Below are 21,582 nucleotides of genomic sequence, written 5' to 3' on the forward strand. Positions count from 1 at the left end.
AAAATGGATAAAAAGAGATATATCTAAATGTATTTTAGTTCTAGGATAAAAGGAGATATATCTAGATATATTTTAATTCTAGATACATCTCTTTTTATGCATTTTGATAACAAGTATTTTCGGATAGAGGGAGTATTGCATGCTATGAGACGGTCACGTCAAAAAAAATATAGCAGCCGTGCAAACAAAACCAGAGCAGCGCTGTTACAGATAGATAGCGAGGTGAAGGATATCAATTACGGCATCTGGAAAAGTAAACTTACAACCGATGTTCATTTTTTTTCCAAAAGAGACGTGTACAAATCGCCGGAGGACCAAAACCACCTCACAATCGATTTGTATATATAAGCATTACAAGAGACGTGTTGTTAGCTACACTCAAGTAAACCTATACAACAGCAAAATCCAGAAAGGCTCTGATGAGCATGGGAGCATGCTTGATTTTGAATATCTGGATTCCTGGGAGCTGAGTTCCACAAAAGCAGATCTGCTAGTCCGCGGAAGAATTAGACCTTCGCTAGATGCCCAAGGGAGACCTCCTGATCAAACCCAAGGTAGCAATCTGACACAACAATCAGCTTTGCCTCCTGAAAAGAGTATCCTCTCGTCAAAATATTTAAAAGTGCAAGAAAAAAGGACCATGTAATTATCTAAGCACAACGCCAGCACATGGAAATCATACGAGTCTTCATTGGAAGAAAAAACACGTCGTGCATTTGCCTAGATCCCAAGTTTATACAGCAATCTGACAGAATCCACCAAGAATTATGGATGGACATATTAGGTCTGCATATTGTTCAGATTCAACATTTATACAACAAACTGAAGCACTGAATAACACAGATGCATAGTGAATGGCCAAACATGGCAAGGGTAAAAAGGTATATGGCAGAGCTAATATATTGGCAATTTGGTGTCGGCTCTAGCATAGTAAGGCTCATCATTTAGATTGCTGCTCAATTATTATTGTTTATTAAGTAAAAAAATCGACGATTCTTGGACACAAATGTCAAGTCACTCAAGCAGAACAATATATTCGCAGTGAGCTTTGCTTAGTCTGGCAATTCACATGTGGAGAAATTATTACCTGCATATTCAACATCGGTGGCAATTCCATGCGAGTGTTAAGCACACGATCTGCAAAACTTATTCTTTTCAGACCATATAGCTCCGAGCTTGTAATATTCCCCAGGACCAGCCACCAGGCTTCTTGTTTCGCCTACAGAAAACAGCATGGAAAGTTAAATGCAAAGGCATTTATTGAACTTCAGGAATGAACATTGATAAAAAGTCCAAAAGGCAATAATATTGAAGCTAAAGAGGATTTACGAGTACCACATTGGAGCTAATATAGTAACAGTCAGTTACAAGTATAACAGGCAATTATTAGCACAAGATATCATGAGTATACAAACAGTTTCTTAGAACACCGGAAAGCTCTGTAAAAACGTCAAACTCGCAACTACCCAAATAGTTGTTTTCTGCTATTTGCTTTGCCGAATCTATCACCCGTTTTTTCATTGCACAGGGTAATAATTCTAGGGAGACTTCGTGATTATTGACACATAGCAAGTTTGATATGCCAGTAGCAAATCAGAGTTGTGAGGTAATGTATGGTTATTTCATTATTTGCCACCTGCCACATTTGTTTCTGGCTGAGAAACGGGGCTTTACCTGAGATAGCTTAAGTTACTTGTTGGTACACTGAAACTTTCAACAAACCTATCAAGTTCTTGTATAATATTTCAAATGTTTCAAAATTACTGAAAAAGTTCCATGTGGATTTGTTTATCCAATTTTTTAAATCAAACACCAACTTGGAGGTTATATTTATCATGTTGGATTACTCATTACTACTCCCTCCATCCCATAATATAAGAGCGTTTTACTAGTGTCAAAATCGCTCTTATATTATGGGACGAAGGGAGTAGTATAATACCGCTGAAGCATACATTACAGTTCTCGAAAGTACCACTATCATGCCAAAGGGTTTTGTAAAATTACTCTATCCACCTGTAAGTATATGTCGCCATGGGATCCATGCAGTAAAATATTGTCGACTATGAGCCTGTTCGGTAATCCACCGGCTCCACAAAATCCTACGCTCCGGCTCCTCCAAGCGAGCTCCGGCTCCTCCATCCATCGTGAGACCGAGGAAACTGCTCGGCTTGATCGCTCCGCTCTGGTTCATGAGATGGGCCGAAAGCCCAATCTGGCCTGGGGCCCATACGGAGGGGAGGTGGTAGGATAGAAAAGGCACGAGAGACATAACGCGAACGAATCGGTATGCCACTTTATCGGTGGCAGTCTGCCGTATATTTGACAAACTCTTTCGTTTCCAGGATCTGTGGAGCGCCTCATTCCTCGCTCTATGATTTTTATCTGCAGATCGCTCCGCTCCGCTCTCTCGACCCCAGGGAGTTGCAGCATTCAGGTCGGCTCCTCCCGCTCACAGAGCAGAGTTGTGGAATGGAGTGGATCCGAACAGGCCCTATATTAAGTCCCTCTGTCCCATAATATAAGATGTTTTTTGACAGTGTAGTGCCAAAAAACGTCTTATATTATAGGACAGAGGGAGTAGATAATACCATAGATATGACTTGCAGGTCGTGAAACTTCCGCTAGTATATTATTAGAAAGCACTATAACAGAATCTTGCATTTGAGGCCATAAATGGACAAAAGTTTAGCTTATGTAACAGCAGTCTGATCCAATGATACAATACCATATGTTTGACAATGAGATGCAAGCAGTACTTATAAATCATAGCAATTTTACATAGTCACCAACCTTAGGGAATTTAGAGGAAAATACTCTTGGCGAACGACGCGTATTTTTAATTTGCATTCTAATGTTCAGCATTTGAGGTTTTGACTGCTCCTTATCTTCATTCTGTAGCTTAACTTTAACATCAAGGCGAGGGAAATGTTGCAGATCCTGCATAATACAAACATAATATTCACAATATGATTTTCATTTTCATCTGGCGGTACGAGGAATCGAGGATATTACCAAATGACCTTTATTGCATGGATGACATAACTATCCAGTGATACAAGTTGTAAAGGTACCTCTCAAAAAATACAAGCCGTAAAAGAGAACTGGATAAAAGAGAAGTGTGGACTTGCACCACACTACGTGAAAACCCAAGGTTTCAAAAACATTTTTGTTCCAAACAGAATATGCTTATTTCTACTATGAGGCTAGAAACTCTTGGGCACAATACAAAAGCATAAGTGGCTGAGCCTAACACAAATAATACTATTTCTCAGTAATGTTTCAATAACAGATTTGGTAGCACTTCTGTTCCATGCTAAAGATGGGAATACAGATATGTAACTGCCAATCATATATTTCAGCAGATATCTAAGATCGCTAGGGAAACAAATGTTCTTCCATAGGAGTGTTCTTCCAAAGGCAGTGCAATGGAAGTCCAAAGTAGTACCTGATACAACTCTGCAGCAGAAAACGGTTGAAGCAACTTGTGTAATTCTTCACGAGAACGATCTAGCAAGCTCAGAACTGTTGAAACTCCTCTGCCTTTAAGATGATCTAGAAGGTTATCATTCATGGATGGTAACATCAAGAGTGATGAATCTCTCTCAAACCAGAGACCCTGATAAAACAAAATTGAAGTTCAGTTCATAAAGAAAACCCTATTTGGAATTCTGACACTGGTACAATGTTATCCTTCCATACAGAACCTAGCCGCCAGCCTACCACAGATCATCAAAATGAAAGAAAATCTGAATCAACAACATTCACCTGTATGATCATTTGTAAGAGATGCATGCATGTCAATGCACTTGAAAGCCATCCACTGTTGGCACATACATCAATCATAGCCTGTATAATACGTATGCTCTGATCAAGAATTGACTTCAAGTCAGTGATATAGTCACTAATTGGTAATTCTGCTCTGGAGAAGTGTGCCTGCAAGGCAAACATGGAAAGAATAAGGTATTTAGCACCTCACTGTACATTGTAAAGTATGTATTAGCCTTAACATCAGTTGAACTCCGCTTACCTGGAAGAGTAAATTAGCCTTGACATGTGGGTCATCAAGGTGGTGCTGGTCAACTGAATAAGGGACCTTTTCGCAGAGTGTTCGATTCAAGGTATCCTGAATAGGAGAAAAACATAAGTGCAATCACAGAGATAACATTGTCACAAAATCAAGTTCAGGGTATTATACTAAGATAATAATGTTTTGATGGACTGGATGTATGGTATTTTTTCCACCTCCAAACAAATAGATAATTGCCTTGAATAAAAAGAAAACCAGAGCACTCTATTCTTCTAATGTGGCAAAAGTGGGACAAGACATTTCAGATTCGCTGTTGCTCACACTCTAAATTTGTGGCTTTCCTGAAATGCATTCGCAACAACGAGCTGCACAAATTACTATGATATTGTTTGTCTTAGGAGGGATCACGTGAAAGTTCTGTTTTCCATTGTGCATGCGTACTAGTGAACCTATACCTATGGACTGACCGACGGATGCATGCTGCAGTACACAGTTGTGCTTTTTATGCTTTGTCTATTCTACAAAAAGATCTGCTGTGAATTGCTAACAATTTAGGTATATCTAGTGCTACGATGCACAAATTGTGTTCTGTTTTCTGGCCTTTTTCCTAGGCTGTGGCAGAATATTTGCACATAAGAATTTCCTTTTTTAGACAATTGGAAGCAATGGTAAAGATGATGCAACCGAATCAGTTGGGGCTACTGTAACATGGTGTGATAGACTAGTACACACAAGGGCAAAAGAGACATTTCAGCCACCTCCTCCCTATTGCATATGCTACACCAGCCCCATGCTCTTCAAAATGCAAAGCCAAAGTGTGCACATGGGTGTGATGCATCATCATTCCATTGAGAATCTACCTATATGGTACAGATGTGCAGATACACGCCTCTAGGCCGTGTTCGGCAGCCCTCCGCTCCGTGGCTCTGCTCCTGGAGCGGCCGGAGCGGAGCGGCCTGCAGTGCATTTTTGTGAAGTTGTAAAACTGGCGCTCCGTCAGCTCCCGTATTATATGGAGTTGGAGAGCTGCCGAACAGGGCCCTAGTCTCCCAGTCTATCTCTCTTGTTTGTTCGCTTCCCAGAAGCAAAGCCAAAAAGTAGGGTGACAAAGAGCAAATGCCATGGATTTGAGTGTCCTTAGCAATTTTTCCTTTAAAACTTTCATGTCAAGGACTGACAGGATTTGTCGAAGGAACTATAATCCATGTTCAATCATTCTATAGAAAAAATGGAGGAATGCTTGGTTTTTGGAAAAGAAGGGTTGATAGGGAAACTCACCTCATTATGACGTACAGGAAGCTCGTCGAATTCTGCAGCAGCTGACAGTATGTGCACAAAGGCCTGCAGAAAATAGTCTGAGCTATTAATCCTCTAGCTATTCCAAATCAATTGGTCTACAACAGCCAAATAAAGAACTACCGAATAAGTAAGGCATCAATTGTACTTACTTCCAATGATGTATTGGGACCAATATTTGACCCAAACATTGAGACGGTAAGGTAACTAAGGTAATATTGTGAAGCTATTTTCCCCAAAATTAAAGACTGCACAGAATGGTCATCCACTTTTATGCATCCACTGTCTTCAAGATCTTCAAGTGTAGTTTCCACTAACCTGTTTATACAAAGCAGGATAGACAGACTGTCATGTGATGTTAAAGCTAGTGGCAGGTCTAAGCTAAATGAGGTCCTTGTTTATCACCTCGAGAGATAAGCATTCAAGGTATATGTTTCAGTATCTTCCAATCCGTAGTAAGATGGATTAACAACCTGCCGAACAGACATTGCAATAGATGCATATAGCCACATCAGAATTTCATAACGATATAATGAAGGACTTCTATCAATAGCTTAAGGGTAACAGGTTTAAACCAACGGGAAAACAAAACAGTTGTATATATTCAACGTATGTACATCAATTGTAAAGTATTTAGTATCCATTTTAATTATGGTTTTGACCAGAGAAAATTACAGCCTGAAACAGTGAACATGAAAAATTGTCCAATTAAGTATAAGTTAAGAGAACATGGTTAGGAAAGAGAACAAGATAAATACCAGTCTGCGGTATAGGTAAGTCCAAGTAAGATAGATAATTGCCTCCTCTTTATTACCAATTGTGCTCGAAACAATCTCTGCATTTATGTGATCGTGCAAGTGCTCCCTCAGATTACTTTCAACAGGGAACGGTTCATACAAGAACTGAAACAATTACAATAACGAGTGTTAAACTCAAGATGAATAAGCATCGCACCGTTCGTTAGGTAAACAAAGTAACATGCTACCTTCTTATAAAAGCTCTTTTTTGGTTCATGAACAAGAATAACAGCTTTGCCATGTTGGTCATATTGTGGCCGGCCTGCACGACCCATCATTTGCAGAATATCTGTGATAACATAATCAACATATCTTTTTGTTTTCCCATCATAGTATTCAGTACCCTACAAAAGAATGGAGTGAGTGCTCAGATAAACGTCATCAAAGATGAAGAAAATGTGAAGCATCATGTCACCTTGATTATGACCAGGTGAGCTGGAAGATTGACACCCCAAGCCAGTGTGCTAGTGCATACTAGTACCTGCCAAAACAATAAATTATGTTTACATTTTGCTCAACTATGTGACCAAGTTCATATAAAATAGACTGCAATAACCATACTGAAGTGTAACAAAGAACCTGTTAGCAAGAAATTCAGTTATCAAACAATGCACACCTGAATCTTGTTGTTTGAAAAGAGTTCCTCAACCAAGGATCTATCTCTATCATTTAGACCTGCATGATGCAGACCTATTCCAAACTGAAGTGTATGTCTCAAATTGCTATCAGTGACTTGTGAAAGAATCATGTCTAGAGAGTTATCTGCCATGCTGAGGAACTGCGTTGGTTTCTCATCAGATGCTGCAAGCTGCAATATAGAGTACAACACATATAAGATAGTAGCCAGCTATATACTTTCTTAGTGACAGAAAAACAGAGTAGCATTCTACCTGAATGAGATCAAGAGCTGTAAGTCTCGTCTGTCGACGTGATGACACAAAAATGAGAACTGGTTTATCAGGTGAATGAGTACATATGGCTGCATATGCTGGTTTGTTCATGCTATTCATTCTCGGGCAGTAGAACTTCCCAGGATATCCCTGTTTGTGAAAAAAGGCAATACAAATTTATGATGTAAACTGTGAAGCCTCTTTTAAGCTGTGATATATCAAAACATGTAACGATCAAATAAATAATTGACTATCCACAGATGGGGAACCGGAAATATTTTTCTCTCCTCGAGGTAACACAAAACTAACGATTACCTTGCCTACATATCTGCTTGCGGGTTAAAAAAAGGGGCATCCAAGAATGCAGAAGAATTAATAAATGAATATGTTTCTTAAAATACAACTTTAAAAAGCAATGGTTGTGTGTATCTTCATGCCTAAAGCCAGCATCATGAGGAAAGTGACTCTACTGGAGAATATGGGCAGTTGTTATTGAACCAAACAAGGATCTTACAGAACAACTGAAATCCTCCTTACCTGAATATGCACTTCAAGAGGTACAGGCCTCACGCTGGGCTTGAAATTAAACAGACCATCATCTCTGACGCCCAACCAATCGGCTAAGTCACTGAAGTATTATGGTAGATGCAAGTGGTCAGCCCACACAGAAAAGTGATCCGGTGATCATATACACATTACGAAAATAAATACAGATACATGACAAGCCTATCCTGGGCCCACATGCTCGAAGGTGAAGAAAAGAATATACATGCATAACATGCTCGAAGGTGGAAAAATAACATAGATGTACATACCATAGAAGTAGGTGTACTAGCAAAATCTATGCAACAATATGATTTTTTGTGTTTTCTAACTGTATTAGTCATTCATCGTGTAGAGCTCGTAAATGGACATGCTTTTGTACGATTTTTTTGCTAATACACTTGTTTTTGCACGATACATATCAGTAAAAAGATGAGAAACAACACTTTCAAGTTGTTGAGAGCACCAAATCTGTGCCCTACATGATAACACCTATGATTCTCAAATACACTTAGAGTACTCCTAGCACTCATGTCATAGGATTTATTTTTAAAATATGTGTACCCTTAATTGAATCCATTGATCAGGACCCCCCCCACACACACACACACACACACCCCACCCCAACCAGGGGAGCCACTGGTTAAATACGATTTAACACTGGTGAATGTATGATGACATGGCATTGTTTCTGCAGTTCGTACGCGGGAAGAACTCATAAAGCACATAGATAGCTCTATAAAATTACAGAGTAGATAAGGATATTCTGATGTAATAGCAGATAGAGAGAAATGCAAGCCAAAGTATCCCTTTGAAACATACCGAGCATTGGCTAATGCTGTTGATAAACCAACAAACCGAATTGAACGTTCCGTTTGTGATGATATGTATCGCATTCTTGATACGATGACCTGAAATAAGAAGTTTAACCATTGTAAACAATTGTAAGTACACCTTCAAAGAAGGATAAACACAGCAGAACATATGGTATTGAGGTGAATCAATGCAAAAGACGATAAGTTGTACAATGTTGAGATATAGTAGTACAAAGTAAATGAAGTTACTTGAGAGGCCATATAATATGTTAACATCAACAAGAGTCTGAGTTCATAGGCAGGCTACAGTGTAATTTACTAAAAGCATTTACCAAGTTGTGCGTATGGAAGGGTTACCTCAAGAATAGGCCCACGGTCAGCTCCAAGAAGATGTATCTCGTCTAATATCATGAGTCCAACCTATCATCAGCAAGCTAACAAGTCAGTGCAACTTAAAATAAGATTATATACTCCGTATAATTTACAGAAACAGAGCAAAACAGAAAATAGCCAACGCAGAAATAAAAAAAATGAGACCTTCATAACATAACTTCTACTGTGCCAGCTGCGACTAATCCCATCCCACTTTTCGGGGGTCGAAATTATGATATCAGCTGATAATAGGGCCACCATGTCTGGTGTAAAATCACCAGTCATTTCAACCTGCCAAAAGCATCACTTCAATTACATTAAGCACGATGATGTATTGGTGGCAGAAAAGAAGATGGAATGCTACAAACCATCTTCTTCCCAAGCTGAGTAACAAGCCGATGTCTCCAATCATTCATTCTTTCTCGCACTATAGCCTTTAGAGGAGCAATGTAAACTACCTGAAAAGGTGTCAAAACGTATCAATGCCAAAAAATATCTCGGCTTTATACAGGAATTCAATCAACAAACCTTCATGTCCGGCTGGGTATTGAAAAGATGAAGCATTGCTAGTTCTGCAGAAATTGTCTTGCCACTCCCAGTTGGTGCTCCCAAGAGCACATTGGTTTCAGTGTGATAAAGAACATGGAAAGCCTGGAAAACAAAATCATCAGGACAGAAAGTATATGCATTAAAGGAAAAGGTACATTAAGCTGGAATCAGCCGGCACAAACAGTGTATGCACCAGGCATCATACAGCAAAAGGAATACTCCCTCCGTTTCTAAATATGAGTCTTTAGAGATTTCAATAGAAACTACATACGGATGTATATAGACATATTTTAGAGTGTAGATTCACTCATTTTGCTCCGTATGTAGTCTATATTGGAATCTCTAAAAAGACTTATATTTAGGAACGGAGGAAGAATTTGATAACTTCCACTAATAGGAACAGATTGGTAAATTGCTGTAGGAATACTGAACTGAAGTATCGAAAACATTTAACTAGAAAGTTATGTGGTGTAAATACACTAGCATTAGCATGCTGAAACATAGCATGAAACAACCAAGACAAAAGATAAATGGAATCCAAAGTGCACCTGTGTTTGTATGGGATTGAAATGGGTAAATCTATACAAATCTTCGTATGCTTTGTTGCCAAGAGCGCTCAGTGGAAGAGGCTTCAAGTCCAAAAGTTCAGTGTGTGTTATTTGTGTCTGCAGGAAACACATGCAGAATTTAAGATTTGACAGTGGAATGTAAACACTGTGGAACTGACATAAGATATTGCTAAATTCACCTGAGGCAAGGTAAGATTATGAAAAGAGACGGTAAAGATTGACTCCGCATGCAACCAGGAGTCTGATACAGCTCGGATATAGTACTGCGGCGGATGAGGCTCGAAGATCGGTATATTAAAGGACATCTTTGTAGGTGTACCTCTTGCCATCTTCTTTGTCAGTGTGAAGAGCTCCGAATGATAAATAGTATCATTTTCAGAATCCTGTAAACAAATATTATTGTTACTCCCTCCATTTCAAAATATAAGGTGTATTAAAATTTTCAAAAGTCAAACATGTGCATGTTTGACCAAGTTCTTAGAAAAAGAATACCATCATGAAAAGTATTTGTATCAATAGATCCATCATGAAAAGTATTTTCATAATTTGTTTATTTTGTAAGTAGATGTTGATATTTTATTCTATAATCTTGGTCAAACATACACAAGTTTGACTTGCACAAAAATCGATACACCTTATATTCTGGAAAGAAGGGAGTATAAGCTAATTCTTTGGCCCTTATCAGTTGCTGGTACACATGCATCCAATAGTAACTAACTTAACACTGAATGAGACAAATTTAGGTTGGCACCCATAAATGGAAGTTACAGAATTTGATTCACTGTACAGTTCTTAATACAACTGCATACACAATGAGCTGATGTCTCAAGTCCCAGAATGATGACGATGTATATAGATGTATGTCCGTCTCTGCAGTTACTAGTCTCTAAGCACAGTCATATCAGTGGCATCTTCAAATAATCACACCAAACTGTAAGTACACTAACCATAGTCCAGTACTATACATTAGATAAGTTTTCTCAACTCTGCTACAATTCTAAAACGATTTAGTGTCAGGTGCAAAAACATGACATGTGTAGATTAACACACCTCCACAATAATCAACCATCGTTGTGACATGCCATGGTGACGATCCTTCCACACAAATTCAGGAGTTATAAGCAGGTCCACCTATAAATTATCATAGTAATCGCGTAAGTGGTAAATAATGAACTAATTTAAGAAAAAACATCAGAATAATTGAGTTGACACCAGCTCTTACTTTCAGAACAGTCCTGGTGATTGGACTAACGGAAGCAGATAAGTTGACATGTGGGAAGTATCCAACATACTGCTTAACCAACTTTAGTAGAAAAAAAAAGTGTTAACTTCATCAGGTATAGTCACTAGTTCAAACTAATAGAATCAACCATATATGCATGACTTGTAAGTCTACACATACCCTTCCCTGATGAGAAAAACGAATGAGGGCTCCAATGTCATTTTCCTCCATTTCATAAAGACGGTCCAGGTCCACATTTCTTTCCTCAAGTTTCCACAATATCTGGTTCAGAGAGCATTAATTATATTTGGGAAACGAGAGAAAGACGATATGGTAAAAAAAAAGTGATGACCAATAGCAACCTCAGGAGAAATGTCCCTATCGAACTGCCTAAGTGGATGGAGATGTGGCCATATTTTGCGATCTACGGCCTTGCAATATTCCAATAATAAGGATGTCATCTCAGACCACCCCCTTCGCAGACAAATCTCAAACAACGCCCTCATAATGCGACCCAAGCTTTGACTAATGTATTGGGCATCAGAGTGTAAGGAGGAGCTGTCAACTGAGGCACGGGAAATAAAAACCTGAAAATAGATCAAATTCCTCAACTTAGGAATGTTCCTGGACTCAAACTAAATGAAAAAAGTGACAGTTCTTCAACAGTAACCTGTATGAGAATTGAAATTTTCCCATGCTTGTCAGTCGGCCCACCCTTAACTTCCAATGGGCATGCTTTCCTGGCAAGTGTTTCTAATTCATCTTGTTCTTCTTCTCTAACTACGATATTTTCAAATTCAGAGGAATGGGCCACCATGTTAATCACCTGAGGTAGGTATCAAGAAACGTCAATAAAACTTCACGAGCATCACAAGCTGTAACAAAGAAACCACAAAAGGAGATAAACCAACTGCCTACCTCACTTTCACTCATGTGACGACGAAGCATCTCGTTGTATGTCTCAACACTGGAGTACTGAAGGTAAAAGTGACTTGCAATTCGACCGAGCTCTGTGCAGTAGAAGTTGCCACTCTTTTCATCATAGCGCATCATCTTAGCCTTGTCTAGCGAACGTGCAGCATCAATAATAAATGACCGTTGCTTGGCGCCCATGGAAGGATCTCCGATCACCTTAATGGTTAGACAAGTTAAAATGTTGTCACAATCAAAGAAGTGTTGGGTACCAATATGTTCAGTGAAGCACCTCAAAGAGTAATAAATTATCTAGTTTCTGACATGATACAAAATGGTTGTTCTTAAGAATACAGGGACCATGACTTATTTCTGAAAGAATTAATGCGTTAAAAAGAACTAGACAGTGTAACAGATGTTAAAAGAATATATGTACAAGGACTGCTTTTCAGTTATTTTACTCAGATGATATCAAAAACCACACTAGAAAATTTGCCATCCACTGAAAAGAGTGCTATTGATTTTATACATATAAAGTGTGAACAATGGGAGAAATATCACCTCTTCCCAAGTTATCCCATACACCAGAGGATTAGTCTTCATCCTTCTAAATAAGTATGTATAGCCAAGCCAGGCACAGGCCTCCCTGACATTTGTTACAGTTCCCAAGGCAACCTCAGCATTCAAATTATCTTTCAATGATCCAAGGAACTGCAAAATAATTGTGGTCACGAAAAATTAAGCGTGGACTGGAAAGAACTTACAGCAATCAACCAACTTGCCAAGGCTACATTTCAAAAAGAAAAAACTTGCCAAGACTACAAGCAAATAAGAAACTGACTTTGCAAATTAGCAATGTTTAAGGTATTAGTAAGTATTAACTAGTCCTAAGAAACTACCCTGGTAAGGAAATTAATTAGTATTAGATCATCCACAGTGGTCCGTGTACTTATCTAATGCCATGACAAACCAAGATTTTGTTGAGGTGGGGATGAGGAAATGCAACTTGAAAGAGATGCAAGGTAGCACAAAAAACAAGGTATAAAACAAAATGTGCACTGAAAAGCTCACCATACAGACTTAGAGAGATAGAGAGGGAAGGAAAATTCTATGAAAAAGAATAGCAGATGTAGGGGAGGGTCCTCTGTGTATTTTCAAGGCCAAAATCAATCGAATATACAGGACAAATACTAGTCAACAAAGTGTGACACTATTCCAGCAAGTACTCCTCTTCATGTCCCACCTATTTGATTGAGTTTGACCATGATATTTGCAGAGCTCTAGAATATATCCCCCACTACACTGTCATTTTTCAAGAAAATTAGAACTTCTAAGGTTTATTTTTTCGGAATTTCCACCAAATCGCACAGTTTCACCGGATACACCGCCTCTACAACTCAATCTTCTAACCTATAACTGGACACAGAAGAATATTTGATTGATATCGTTCACAGCTTGTTCTAATATCCTCCATTGTAAAAGGTCACATGTTTGCTGACCTGGCTTTCTATTGGAAGCTGACTAGTCAATAATCTCAAGTAATAAGCCAATTTGTCATGCGTCGTAATAATAATTCCTTCACCACTTTTATCAAACTGTGGTCTCCCAGCACGTCCAAAGATCTAATAAGGAAATGAAAGAGCATTAGAATATAATATTTGAGTAATAGAAATAAAGGAATGAAAATCACGACAAGTTCAGGGAGGTACCTGCATCACATCGAGCATCCCCAGATCTCGCCATCCGCCAGCTTTAGCATCATATAATTGTGTGCCCTGTTTGTTGGTAATATATTACTTTATGCAGCAGGCCAGCAGTACAGTACATTGGGGGAAAAAAGATTGTAGACAACTGGAAACATATGTTGGCATTCTTGGATTGGCCAAAAAATGTATTCAAGATAGCACAATCATAAACTGTTTGAGTTTACTACCTCTAAACAAGTCACTAAACTGTTTGAGTTTTTTTAGTATGACCTTTCCAAATAACACTTTTATCTATTAACAGTATCTATAATTAATTACTTTACTACCCCTAAAGAAGTTACTAGATGGAATTAAATAAAATATAACTAGTGATACATATGCTGACAGTAATTTATTTTACCAATATTTAGTTAAGAAAAAAGTCATGTAGATTCCAACGAAAATGCTTCTATGGCATGGAAAAAAAACAAATAGACACTAACCTTTATAACAACTGTATGAGCTGGTAAGTTCACTCCCCAAGCCAATGTTGCTGTACAGACAAGGACCTAATCGAAATAAGTTAGCACATGACTGAAACTACTGAAGGTTGCACAGAAACTTACTTTCAAGAGACCATCAACTTACTTTCAAGAGACCATCAGCAAACAAGCGCTCCATCAAATTTCGGTCAGAACGCATCATTCCAGCATTATGTATGCCAAATCCAGAATCAAAAAATTCTGTAACTTCACGACTTTTAGCTTTACTGACATCTTTCTGCAAACACAAGACTAGGTAAATAAAAATTACTAGATTTAAGGCTAGTAATAAAACCAGAATGGTAAAGTATACCTTGATCAATCCGTATTGGGGATGGTCTGCATTTGAAAATAACTCCACTTCCCCTGCTTTTGCAGCTAGGTCAATCTGCAAGGCATGACATAAGAATGTGCAACTGAAATCGACTGAAAAATGAATACAGATATCAAGAAAAAAGAAACAAGAGGACCTGAAGAGTGTCTTATAAATAGAAAACATAAATAACACTGTGGAAGCATAATTTTATTACATTCAAAGAACTTATGGAGTAAGGCTTGCTGGAAGTTAGCATGGCACGGGACGATACATAGCTTGGCATATTGGTAAACCATGAGTACAACAGATAATTTTAGATAAACAAAAGCTTAAGGATGCGCGGACATTGAAGATATAGAAGTATGGCAATGCCAGGATACTTGATAAACAGTAACATTTACCCCACACAAAAATCCTCTTATTAGAAACTATTACTTACTAGGGTTCTAGCGGTTTTCCCTGTATCTTTGCGGGTATGTACAAAAACCAATGCTTGATGACCTTGTTTAATGGACTCCACAACCTAACAAGTTGATATAGTGTTAAAAAGATTTGTATGAATGACAAAATCCAGATGGAACTACAATACAAAGGAAAAGAGACCTTGTCATAGCAAATACTATTGAATAGATCATTTCTCTTGGCGTAATCCCTTTCAGTGATTCCAATGTACTGTTGAGCAAGAGGAACTGGACGGTAACTCGAGTCAAAGTAGAAAAGGCCAGTATCCGCATTAACCCGCAAAAATTCTGCAACCTGAAAATGAGAAACCCCATGGTTTAATTAATTGCATGGACTCAAGTAGAGGACGTGATATTGAAGATAACAAACCTCTTTGTAAGTAGGCAGTGTAGCAGATAGGCCAACAATGCGAATCATTGATTGCATGGACTCAACCTGTCAAATTCAGATCACTCATAAATATGGATCAGACATAACAAGAAACAATATCTAGAGAAGAACAGGCATATGATATGGTCCTATGAGAATGTAGTCAACTTAAGTCTGTCCATTTATTATTTTTTATAGTTTTTACAAAGATTTATAGTTTACTTTTTGAAATCGTTAAATATAAGCACCCCTTTGATCATAACAAGCGAATAGATGGGCTCCTATTTTTCTCTCCAAAATTGACCTGGCGAAGAGTTCGAGCAACTAGTGTCTCAATTACTGACCCTCTATCATCATTTAGCAGGTGCACTTCATCAATGATTATCAGCTTGACCAGCATTGACAGTGCCATATCGCTGCTTTTGCGTGTAATGACATCCCACTTCTCAGGAGTAGTCACTATCATCTGGGTAATGCACAAATAAATACAGTTCACAAGGTTAAAAAAAAGTACAGCTCAGAAACACAAGTTTAAATAATGAAACAAATAAAGATAATACCTGTGTTTCCTCAATCTCACTTCTGGTCAACTGCATGTCGCCTGTAAGTTCTTTAACAACAAGGTTCAATGGAGATAGTCGACGACCAAATGTTGCCGTTACCTCTGCAGCCAAGGCCTACATAACACAATTTTGATAAATATAGTGATCATAAGAACCATAGTTACCTGATCCGCGATTCAAATTTGTGGTTCGCAATTTTCTACCTAATGCGAATCGGCTTCGCTTTGAGGGTGCACATCTCCGATTCGCGAATCAAACATGGGGTTCGCTAATCAGTAAAATTTGATAAGCAATGTGTAGGAATCAATGGATTTTGTACACACATAGCAACACAGAGGGAGGCCTGGGCAGTTGCCAGCCCAGCCCAACAAAAAATTTGTCTTCTGTACATTCTCAGTGGCTGTTAACCCAAAGCCACCCGCTGTCACTGCTCTGTTATGCCTCTCACCCTGCACTACAGAAGTCACAGCCCTCCTCCAAACTTGATTTTGCAACCAAGTGGTCAGCTTGGTAAGCTATCAACAAAAATTTGCAAACTTGATTTTGCAGCCACTACTCTGCTGTTCTTCTACTGATTAATTTCCTCCAGAACTGCAGTTGCAGCCACTAATCTACTTCTCCCGATTCATTCCTCAACCATCTTGTCCATGGTGATGCGAGGACGGCTGTAGTCAAAGGTGCATGGTAGAGCAAGCACATTGGAACGGTTGAGCAGCCACCGTAATAGCATGGTCGGCTAGTGGCGGGGGCAGCATGGGTTGAGCAGGCACAGTGTGGTTCCATCTTTTCAAAGAATTGGATGGCGAACCATCTTCTATCTGGAGCGGTTCGAACCCCGATCTAGATCGGGGTTCCATGCCTTGTCTAACGAATCCAGTGACTATGATAAGAGCATCCAACAAGAACAGAGAATGTAGGAAGAAGAATACCTTCATTGGTGCAACATACACTATCTTGAACTCATTTTTATGCAAAATGCCTTCCCTGAAGTGCTGTTTAACCTGTAGAATTTATCAATAAGCAGAACCCGTCAACAAGATTCGGGAAAAAAATCGCTGATAAGGTTCAGAAAGTCAAGACTTCATAACAACTATGCAGGTTTTACTAAGGTATATACCTCATGAAGAACTGCGATCATTGCAATATTTGTTTTGCCAGCACCTGTCGGAGCACAAACCTGAACATTTATGCAAGTTAGCTATGACAACAGTGGTACACATAAACTTAATGGCACAAGCTCTCTTCTTGAACATGGAAAGTGCAACTGCACATATAGTAGATTTAGTTACGCACTAGAATGTTCTCATTGGTGTTGTATGTGGCTTGAAAAATACGGCTCTGAACACGGTTGAGTGACTTGTATCCCTGGAAAGCAGCTTGGGCAATATCATCCAACTCTCTTATTTCAATCTGGAAAAAAAAAGTAAGTTGTGTTGTAATCAACAAAAAAACAGTAACGGTGTGCAGTCAGCAATTTGTTCAAACCTGCTAATGCTCAAGGCTAATTAACTCGGTGCAGGCTAAGCCATTTCGCTACAGAAATAAAATATAGATAAAAACAAAGAAGGAAGATTGCATGCGTTCAAATATGAGTATTTCAATCAATTGGATTAATGCAGTAAATTAACACAAGGAAAATGTGAGCAAATTGATCCTTGTAGGTACTTGGCATTCACCATTTCATGTGATCATAAAATCACCTCAAACTAAATGTAATGTAGGACTTGTCCTCTTTCACTAAATCTTTTCAAAAAAATATGGCAGGATCCACGAAGCAATACAAAAGTATGTACCATGACATAAAGAGGCTATAGGAATACCAGTTTCTCATTGGGTCCCAACGGTGCTGTAGGAGTTGGTGGAATTTTCACTTCTTCGTACCCCTTCATATGTTTCCGAGTTGTTCCTTGAGGAAGAGAGGTTACTTGGAAACTACTCTCCCCTTCTCCAGTCCCAATCATGTCATCAAATGGCTGCTTTCTTTCACTTGCTTGAAGAAGGGATGAGAAATCATCAGCACCAAAATCATTCATTCCATTTTCTGCACCACGTTTGGCACGTCTTCCCTCTTTCCTCTTAATCTTATCAAGCTGACGCTCATACTCTGTTTGTATTGTTACCTGCAGGCATAGTGGATGTGAGAAGTCATTTAACACTGGATTACCCACCTCATCAGAAAATTCATAGAAGAAAGTAGTCTTACTTGTGTGCCATATGTTGGCATCTTTGGTTGATTATTTGAAGACACCTTTTCTGATTTCAGTATCGTCAATCCATGCTGAATTGCATCCCCTAGCTCTTTTCTATGCTGCAGACCATGATGACATAACCAATCAGTTCCATTGCATTAGACAGGCAAAACAAGTGAAGTTGCTCGTTAATACAAACAAATGAAAGCCTCCTGTTATTGACCAACGCAACGATAAACTAGGAGCTTTGCTATCGTGGCCAGAAATCTTGAACTTCTAACTTGAAAAATGAAAGCAGGAAGACCCACAGGAATATTTGCAGCAACATCTATGATCTATCAGTCCACAATCACTACCAGTGTCACATTTTCAAATGGTAAATCTAACATCAGGTGCTGGTTACACAAAATCTGAGATGAATGTATAACTGACATCCAATACCTTAAGGTCCAAATTTTGAGCAGGACAAGTCTACATGTGCATAGCTACTCACTGGGGCTCTCATTCTCACTTTTCACCTCAAGCACCATATGGCAGATGGTCTCTCATAGCCTCATATGCTCATGTACATATATATACTGCTACAATAGTTTATCATCATGACTGCATAGCGTATCAGGGCAACATAGCCTTCGGGGTCTTGCAAAGATCTGTTTAAGGTTCAGATTTTAACAAGTTAATGCAAGGACTGGCAGTAACAGCAGTCATTACGTTGTAAACTGTTACAGATTTTCTGGAAGGGGAATGTCATGACTCATCATGATTGACCTATCTCATAGTTCAGTTGGGAACCTCAAATTTAAGAACTCTTCTGGGTTAACTATAGCTGCTCGATTCTTGCCACAGTGAAAGCACAAATTATGTGTCAAACTGATTAAAGAGATAAACAAGGGATAGACTGTATAAATCTTTCTCTTATGAATGAGAATTATCAAGATGAACAGAACAAGGCCACATAATGCACTGGGTCATAAAAAAGAGTAGCCAACAATCATAGTAATAACTTAATTAATGTCTAATGAACTTCTGGTTCCTCCCCTGGCCAGTTTGCTACCTGAATTTTAGCCGGATATTAGCCTTTGGACATGTAGCCCAGCCAGGGTTCTAAATGTTTATAAAGTGATTTGCTAGTAACTGAATCCTCGGGCATGTTTTGTTTATATCACATTAATAAGTTGCAAGGATGCAGGACTACGAGGTATAATGCCCTGTTGAATATCAGTAGAAGTCGTAGTAGTTGCAGAAATCCAGCTAATTATTATTTTAATTATTTGATTGATCCAGGTATCATGTATGAAGAACCATGCGAAATAAACTGCACACAGATAATGACAGGGTGTTAGTCTCTTACTGAAAGAAGATCCTGAACTATTTCAAAGGCACCATCCCCAACCATGTCCAGCAGTTCACCAGCTATCTGCAATGTCGGAAGGTTGTAATATTAAATGATTGTGAGTCAATAAACAAAGGGAATAGCGGAAGCAAATTATAGCAGCACCTCATCGCCTGCTTTATTGGAACGTAGCACTCTGCACAGAGCCATTGCAAGTTCATCTCCCGAGAGCATCGAGCCACCACTTCTAGTTATCAGATCACACTGATCTTTTAGCCACCTCAAATTCACAGGACCCGCAAAAGCAGTTGAATTACAAGATGTAGTGCTGGCATCATGCTGCTCCTCTTGAAATGAACTCAATACACCACTTCCCAATGGTAGGTCATCATCAAGCGTAACATCAATAATGAAACGAGAAGGTGCTTTGAAGTCAAAGCTTGCCCCAAATTCACTTGTATCATCTCCATCTACGGCCTTCGTGTCTTCCTGTACAAATTCCTGAATGCTCCCCCGTTGAAGGGAACGGAGCTTCTGAGCAAACTGAGCTAACTTTTTCAGAACTGAGTCTTGCACGTTGTAGCCCACAAGTCGTTCCAATTCATTCCTACGGAGATAGATAAAATCATGAGTAAAGGATTCCGGCAAAAAAGGATCCACGGCATTTGCAACGTGCTATGTCATATGTTCTTTCTAAATTTAACCGTGTTTAAAATATGGAAACACGATGGGCAGCATTCAGAGCAAAGCAGCTAATGTGAGGGCTCTCCACTTAAAAAAACAATAGCATATACCTTCTCTGGAGGGGCTTCTGGGTGGTGTCGGACTCCGTGCCGAACAACCTATAGACAGCCTGAGCAACCTGCTGGAGTTCCTCAGACACCACCTCCCCGTTCAACAACTCCACCACGGCGCCGATAAACTGCTTGTACGCCTGGCGCACATCGCTGGGAGCTGCAACAATGGGTGGCAATTTCAGAAGGTAACACGCTGGGAGACACGCACACACCCACGCAAATCAATCGCGTCGGCTCTAGCAGCCGAGCGCAGGCGGGGAGGGTTTTGGGGGAGTTACCGTCGTCCCAGTTGGGCACGAACCTCCGGGCGAGCGCCCACTCGTCATGCGGCCTGCGAAGACAGCACGAAAGCGTCAGGGATACCATCGGATTCGGGCCGGGTGACTGAAATTGGGGTTGGGAAGGGGATAAGCGCGGTGATACCTTGGGAGGGCGCGGGCTTGGAGGGCGGCCTTGCGGAGGAGGTAGGCCTGGTCGGCGTCGAAGTGGGGGCGGAGGGAGCCCGTCAGGCGAGGGAGCGGCGCCAGCATCTCGGAGTCGGATCGCCTCGGCGACTCGGCGGCGGAGAGGGGACCGCGGGCGGGCGGAGGGAGGGAGGCGGCGGGGGCAGTGGAGAGGCGATGGATGCGAGTTTGGGAGTGATTGACTTGGGTTGGACTCTGGATCCCGTCCTGGTGGTGACGGAGGGAGACGCCCCGCGCCGAACTTGCGCCGCACGGAAGCGCCTGCGCCGGTGGACGGTGGTGGACTGGTACTGCTTCGTTTCCGTGCGGCTCGCCCTCCCCTCTCTTCTGCCTCCCTGCCTCCCTGCGGCTACCCTCTCCGGGGCTGGGTGGGCCCACTCTATTGGCTAGACACAAGCCCAGCTGATCAAACAGAACGGAGCAGGGCTGAGGCCGGGGATGGAAGCCCAAAAATCAGTGCCGCCCCTCTGTCTCATTAAGCGAGACACACGGAGAGATGCGCTCGCGTCGGGGCGAGCCCCAGACGGGCCAGCCCAGCCGGGCGGGAGCAACAGCCTGTTTTTTTGTTTTTTTCTGTTATATGTTCTCATCTTTTGTTATATTTATACTTTTCTTTAAACTTTAAATTATTCTAAATATATATATATTACAAAAAACACTCTCCATAAATACATTTGAAAAAATATTGAATCAGTATTAAAAAATTAAAAAAAAATTCAAAAATGTTGAACAAGTATTTGAAAATGTTGAATAAGTACTAAATATGTTGAAAAGTATTTTAAAATGTTAAATAGGTACTAAAAATGTTGAATAAGTATATGAAAAAGGTTGAACAAGTATTTAAAAATGTTGAACAAGAATTTAAAAAAT

At 39.8% G+C, this 21,582-nt stretch overlaps 1 protein-coding gene across 1 annotated transcript; it reads right to left on the reverse strand.

The window, feature by feature from the left end:
- Positions 1–215: 215 nt before the first annotated feature.
- LOC123085072 (DExH-box ATP-dependent RNA helicase DExH14) lies at positions 216–21,047 on the reverse strand. The gene is made up of 49 exons (XM_044506646.1): positions 20,672–21,047; positions 20,527–20,579; positions 20,246–20,405; positions 19,617–20,058; positions 19,470–19,535; positions 18,133–18,237; positions 17,750–18,049; positions 17,223–17,339; positions 17,047–17,106; positions 16,859–16,930; positions 15,927–16,043; positions 15,671–15,832; positions 15,367–15,432; positions 15,139–15,291; positions 14,975–15,058; positions 14,533–14,607; positions 14,326–14,457; positions 14,181–14,246; positions 13,702–13,767; positions 13,492–13,614; positions 12,554–12,703; positions 11,999–12,211; positions 11,751–11,906; positions 11,443–11,667; positions 11,261–11,362; positions 11,081–11,161; positions 10,909–10,989; positions 10,038–10,241; positions 9,838–9,954; positions 9,269–9,391; positions 9,109–9,198; positions 8,906–9,031; positions 8,726–8,788; positions 8,376–8,464; positions 7,548–7,638; positions 7,011–7,160; positions 6,737–6,928; positions 6,536–6,601; positions 6,309–6,464; positions 6,082–6,225; positions 5,729–5,796; positions 5,476–5,641; positions 5,306–5,368; positions 4,028–4,123; positions 3,766–3,933; positions 3,446–3,616; positions 2,791–2,937; positions 1,088–1,219; positions 216–587 (listed from the first exon to the last, which is right to left on the reverse strand). The coding sequence occupies exons 1-49, from the start codon at positions 20,776–20,778 to the stop codon at positions 507–509; spliced, it is 6,237 nt and encodes a 2,078-aa protein (XP_044362581.1). The 5' UTR covers positions 20,779–21,047; the 3' UTR covers positions 216–506.
- Positions 21,048–21,582: the final 535 nt, after the last annotated feature.

This window comes from Triticum aestivum, chromosome 4A (genome assembly GCF_018294505.1).
Source record: "Triticum aestivum cultivar Chinese Spring chromosome 4A, IWGSC CS RefSeq v2.1, whole genome shotgun sequence".
NCBI classification, from domain to species: Eukaryota; Viridiplantae; Streptophyta; class Magnoliopsida; order Poales; family Poaceae; genus Triticum; species Triticum aestivum.